Source organism: Hemibagrus wyckioides, linkage group LG12, assembly GCF_019097595.1.
Source record: "Hemibagrus wyckioides isolate EC202008001 linkage group LG12, SWU_Hwy_1.0, whole genome shotgun sequence".
In the NCBI taxonomy this organism is placed as follows: Eukaryota; Metazoa; Chordata; class Actinopteri; order Siluriformes; family Bagridae; genus Hemibagrus; species Hemibagrus wyckioides.
The window spans coordinates 6,084,996-6,091,049 of record NC_080721.1 but is presented as its reverse complement, the minus strand read 5'-3'; the positions used below and the strand labels follow the sequence as shown (position 1 = coordinate 6,091,049).

The 6,054-nt window shown below is 42.5% G+C and overlaps 1 protein-coding gene across 1 annotated transcript in view; it reads left to right on the top strand.

The window, feature by feature from the left end:
- Positions 1 to 5,257, top strand: part of ngly1 (N-glycanase 1) — an 8,483-nt gene extending 3,226 nt beyond the window's left edge. The window contains exons 5-12 of the mRNA XM_058404272.1: positions 38 to 257; positions 1,193 to 1,314; positions 1,418 to 1,563; positions 2,074 to 2,184; positions 2,405 to 2,587; positions 2,742 to 2,930; positions 3,102 to 3,279; positions 4,451 to 5,257. Coding sequence (XP_058260255.1) covers positions 38 to 257; positions 1,193 to 1,314; positions 1,418 to 1,563; positions 2,074 to 2,184; positions 2,405 to 2,587; positions 2,742 to 2,930; positions 3,102 to 3,279; positions 4,451 to 4,626 — 1,325 coding nt within the window. The 3' untranslated portion in view covers positions 4,627 to 5,257. The remainder of the gene's footprint in view (positions 1 to 37; positions 258 to 1,192; positions 1,315 to 1,417; positions 1,564 to 2,073; positions 2,185 to 2,404; positions 2,588 to 2,741; positions 2,931 to 3,101; positions 3,280 to 4,450) is intronic.
- Positions 5,258 to 6,054: the final 797 nt, after the last annotated feature.

Here is a 6,054-nt window from a genome sequence, read left to right as displayed (position 1 = left end):
CTCTCTTAATTCATAAATATTTACACTCTTTGTGTAGAGTGTAGTCTTGCTGAGGAGGACATGCTGGTGCTGGAGCTGTTACAGTGGTTTAAGCAGGATTTCTTCACCTGGGTGGACAACCTGCCATGCAGCCGGTGTGGGGGGAGCACACACACCTCCGGTTACCTCCCACCCTCGACAGATGAGCTGCGCTGGGATGGTGGGCGTGTCGAGAACCACTACTGCAACACCTGCAACCTCACCACCAGATTCCCGAGGTGCTGCGCCCATCAAGCTTCTTAATCCCGAATGAATTGTGGAAAGTCAGCATGGTCTTCATTAACCTCTATTAACCTTCGTTATACCGAGGGTGTAGAAATGAATGGCTGAATTTGGGGATTTCTGTTTTAACAATCATTTATATTTCGATCAAAAACAGCATGGAAATATTTTTGTTTTGAATATTTTCTAAGCCGCCTTCAAAGATCATGCAGACATTTTCACAAACACAGTCGTAAAAGCAGACAGTCTGTCTAAATATATCGAAACCTTGTTAATGACGTGTGATTTTTCCACACATAAAGCCTAATCAGATCAGATTTTGAGCAGATGCTTGTTCTCAAAAAAATCTGTAAAGTGTGATTAAAAACAGAGAAGATGATGAGCATCACACTCTATATAGATGACAGGTTTTTATAGTATCTCTGATTAGCTTTCTGAGGCAATATAGTAATAGAAAAGATCCCAAAAATACCAAAACAGTTATTTTTTCACACAGATTCATTTACTTTAAAGTAAATGATGGTAGCAATCTGAGATGCTCCAAGTGGGACGGTGGTAGCTCAAGTGGTTAAGGATCTGGGTCAAACCCCAGCACTGATGAGCTGCCACCGATGGGCCCTTGAGCAAGACCCCCAATTCACCTGGCTCTAGGGATAAGGGCTGACCCTGCGCTCTGACCACAACCCCCAAGGAAGAAGGAATTTCACTGTGCTGTAATGTATATGTGATAAAAGACTTAAAACTACGAAGGTGTTTATCGTCAACCACTAAAATTCTGTGTAAGGTTATCCAACAGAGGAAAAAACACACGTCTCACACAGACTCATTTTATATCAGATTCACAGCCATAAAATAATTCTGATTGAAAATGTCTGATCTGGTGAAAGGGGTTCAGTGAACACTGTGTCAGTTTTCTGTTGTTTCTCTGTAGGTATAATAACCCGGAGAAACTGCTGGAGACCAGGAGGGGGCGCTGTGGAGAATGGGCTAACTGCTTCACTCTGTGCTGCAGAGCGATAGGGCTGGAGGCCAGGTACATCTGGGACTCAACAGGTATTCTGAACACCTTTCTCTTCTTACAGAAAGGGTATGTGTGATCTAGTTTGTGTCTCTTTTTGACAAAGTGGTTAGTATTCGCCCCTCTTCCTTACATTAGATCACGTATGGACGGAGGTGTTCTCTCGGTCGCAGCGTCGCTGGCTGCACTGTGATTCCTGTGAAAACGCATGCGATAAACCGCTGCTCTACGAGATGGGCTGGGGCAAGAAGCTTTCCTACATCTTTGCTTTCTCAAAAGATCAGGTAGAAACATCTTGTAGGTTGAAGGGCCTTCAAATCTAAGCGTAAGGATTTGAGCGAGTTTGACGAAGGGCCAAATTGTGATGGCTAGACCACTGGATCAGAGCATCTCCAAAACTGCAGCTCTTGTGGGGTGTTCCCGGTCTGCAGTGGTCAGTATCAATCAAAAGTGGTCCAAGGAAGGAACAGTAGTGAACCGGTGACAGGGTCATGGGCAGCCAGGGCTCACTGATACATGCGGGGAGTAACGGCCGACCCGTGTGGTCCGATCCAACAGACGAGCTACTGTTGCTCAAATTGCTGAAGAAGTTAATGCTGGTTCTGATAGAAAGGGGTCAGAATACACAGTGCATGACGGGTCAGGGCTGTTTTGACAGCAAAAAGGTTTTGGAGATGCTCTGATCCAGTCATCTAGCCATCACAATTTGGCCCTTGTCAAACTCGCTCGATGATATTCTAAAATACTTATATAGCATTAATAACTTAAAATCTCCGCTCTGTATGCAATTGCAGGTGGTTGACGTAACATGGCGCTACTCCTGTAAGCATCAGGAGGTTCTTTCCAGACGTACTCAGGTTCAGGAAACATGGCTGCTGCATACCATCAATGGATTTAATGCTGAGGTAAATAACGCCACATTCATTTCATTTCATTCACATTCAGCAGTGTTCATTATTTAAATGGTTCACACCCATAAATGTTCAGGAAGCTCCGCCCCCAGCAGAATAAAGTGTTTATAAAATGACTGACAGGAGCAGCGTCCAAACACAAACAAGCTTTCTGAACTTGAAGAAAGTTTTCAGACAGTTTCAAGAAAGTGTGTGTGTGTATGTGTGTGTGCAGAGGCAGCAGTCCCTGAGCGCTGATAGAAAGCGGGAGCTGCTGGAGAGGCTTTTGGTAGAGCTGGTAGAGTTCATTTCTCCTAAGAGCCCAAAGCCAGGAGAGATGGGAGGACGTATCTCAGGTTCTCTCGCCTGGAGGGCTGCTCGTGGAGAAACTGGTGGTGCTGCTGCTGCTTCCAAAGGAGTGAGAGATCCTCTTATTCATTTTTAATACGTTTTAATTACTGTACATATCTGTTACACATCCGATACATTCCTAACTGACCTGTTAGCCACCACTGTGGAATGATGCACTTCCTGTTTTGATGACATATTGTGTGTGTTTTGTTTTTTTTTAGAAAGCCACAGAGTTTGTGTTTATCCCCACTGAGTCAGAGAAGAAGGCAAAGACGTTCCACCTGCAATATAACATGGCCAAAGACTGTTACTATAGAGTGCACAACAACCAAGAGAAGATCCCGGGCTGGGAAAATGGAGTGTGGAAGAATGAGTCTGTGTTCAGGAAAGAAGAACATGACTGGAAGATGGTTCGTGTGAATCTGCAGCTCTTTAACTTTTAATAATCGGCATTGAATTTTACCCCCTGATCGGTCGCTCTTTAGTCATAATATTCATTGCTTGTATGTTAATTTCTCTTCCTTGTATGAAGTCCCTCTCTGTTGTGTTCATTTGTGTGTGTGTGTGTGTTTGGTTTGTAGGTGTACCTCGCTCGAACAGAGGGCTCTTCCTCAGGCAGGCTGTGTTGGAGGATTGTGTGTGCTCCTGTGGGGATGACGATTAAATCAGTCTCAGTCAGAGCTGTCAGTCAAACCTTCCACTCCGGTGCTGTCTGCTGGAGATTACGCTCCTCGCAATCCACCGCCGAGTTTCCTGGAGGTATATAAAAAAATAAAAAATACGGCGGAATAGATCGTTCAGTACTAGAGTCGGAGTCAGGATCAGACACTCAGATTTTTGGGTCATTGCAAACAGGTTTTATTGGGGGGGTCTGCTTCTCTTACAAATTTGGTCTAATCATTGCAACATCTGGAAAATTTGGAGGGCTCCCAAAAAACAGGAAGTGAGGCAATACCTCAAAACAGCCTTCAGAGTTAGTATATCTCCGTAAGAGCAAATGCTGATCTTATTCTGAGGAGTGCAAACAAAAAGTGCTTGGGCCCCTCAATTGCTGCTTGCAGCTATAGTTTTATTAAGCTTTATTATTTTTTCTTTCACAAGTAATGGTAAAGTGACTGGCTAGATGTGCTTGTTCATTTATGTTACACCGATCAGACATAACATTATGAGCACTGAAGTGAATAACACTGATGATCTCTTCATCATGGCTCCTGTTAGTGGGTGGGATATATTAGGCAGCAAGTGAACATTTTGTCCTCAAACTTGATGTGTTAGAAGCAGGAAAAATGGACAAGCGTAAGGATTTGAGCGAGTTTGACGAAGGGCCAAATTGTGAGGGCTAGACCACTGGATCAGAGCATCTCCAAAACTGCAGCTCTTGTGGGGTGTTCCCGGTCTGCAGTGGTCAGTATCTATCAAAAGTGGTCCAAGGAAGGAACAGTGGTGAACCGGCGGCAGGGTCATGGGCGGCCAAGACTCATCAATGCACGTGGGGAGTGAAGGCCGGACCGTGTGATCCGATCAAACAGAACTGTTTTGCCAGCCAACCAACACAATATTAGGCAGGTAGTCATAATGTTATGCCTGGTCAGTGTACAATAGACATCATTATTAGTGTAGGACCGTAATCTTTCACGCAAACGTATAGAACTGCATCATCGGACCAAGTAACAAAACTTTTCTGTGGTCACAGAACTCTCTGTTTTAAAAGAACACAGTGTCTTACAGATATCATAGTGCTGTTAAGGAGCTGATGTGAGTGTAGATATCTTCAAAATATGAGCAGATGGTAGATGCATCCAAATCACCGTGAGCTTGAAGTAAAAATCGTCATCGCTTGCTTTTTATAGAATAACCCGTACTCGTTAAAGGACAACCGAAAGCGCTTCTACTCTGTGCGATTTTAATTTAGCGGTAAAATTTTTTGCAGATGGTGAAATGCACTCGCCGACAGGCCTCGCAGGGTCTGCAGAAGTGGTGATAGAAGCAGAGCTGAGCGGAGGGGACGGAGAGGCGGCATGGCAGCATGCCCAGCTGTTCAGACAGAATCTGAAGGACACAGAGACGTCTTCGTTCGAGATTCTTGTGGAAATGGAGGATGCTTGATAAGAGTGTAGCAGCCTTGTACCATTTCTGTGGTTTAACAAGCGAAAAAATATATATATATATATGTTCTGGGGAGTCAGAGTTCATGTGAGTAAAGACTTCGAGCACAGTCAAATGATGTTCTTTTCATTAGAACAGTCTACAGTGAATATAACGTCTATAAGGGATAGAAAAGGTAATGTGAATCTGGTGTAATTCTAGACTTGTTTTTTTAACTTTGTGTTTTGGATAGGAATGAAACGTTTTCTGATATTAATGAAAATACGAGAGCTCCTGAAGGCAGCACTCTCTATCGGATCAATACGTCCCTTAATTCTAATCTCCTTTAGAGCAATTGTATTTGACACAATTGTAATTCTACCAACTGAAGCATCGTGTAAACCTTTTACCTGGATTACTGTACTGTAAGGAATGATGTGAAATATTTTCTAACATTCATCTGGCAGCAGGGTGTATAATGATACCATGATACCTTTTACCTCCAGTGTGTTAAAGTTTTAGCCATTATTTTGTATTGGTTTTCATTTGAGGCCATGTGAGACACCTGTATTAAACAAAACAAACAAACAAAAAAACCCAGACCTCAACATTTTTGTTTTTGTTTTGTGGAATATTTCGATTGATTTATTATTATGGGGTTTTTTTAATTACTTCATTAAATGAATCGTTTGCAATGTCATAATTATTATTTAATGTTTAATTTGTCTGTCAGCAGTCTCTGTCTGTATCTCAGTGTCTGTGTCTTTATCTGTCTGTGTGTCTCTTTTTCTGTCTTTTTATCTCTCTCTTTGACTGTGTGTGTCTCTGTCTGTCTTTGTGTCTCTCTGTGTGTTTATATATCTGTATGTGTCTCTCTCTGTCTGTGTGTCTCTATCTGTCTGTGTGTCTTTTTATCTGTGTGTGCGTGTCTATTTGTCTGTTTGTCTCTCTATCTATCTGCGTGTGTCTGTGTGTCTTTTTATATGTCTGTGTGTCTCTCTATCTGTGTGTGTCTCTCTCTGTGCCTTTTTATCTGTCTGTGTGTCTTTTTATGTCTGTGTGTCTCTCTATCTGTGTCTCTATCTGTCTGTGTGTCTCTATCTGTGTGTCTTTTTATGCGTGTGTGTCTATCTGTCTGTCTTTTTATGTGTCTGTGTGTCTCTCTCCGTGTGTGTCTCTGTCTGTGTGTCTCTCTGTCTATCTGTGTGTCTTCTTATAAGTCTGTGTGTCTCTCTAGCTGTGTGTGTGTCTCTATCTCTGTGTCTTTATATGTCTTTGTCTCACTATTTGTGTGTCTTTTTATAAGTCTGTGTGTCTATCTGTGTGTCTTTTTATAAGTCTGTGTCTCTATCTGTGTGTCTTTTTATAAGTCTGTGTGTCTCTCTATCTGTGTGTGCCTCTCTATCTGTGTCTTTTTATAAGTCTGTGTCTCTATCTGTGTGTCTTTTT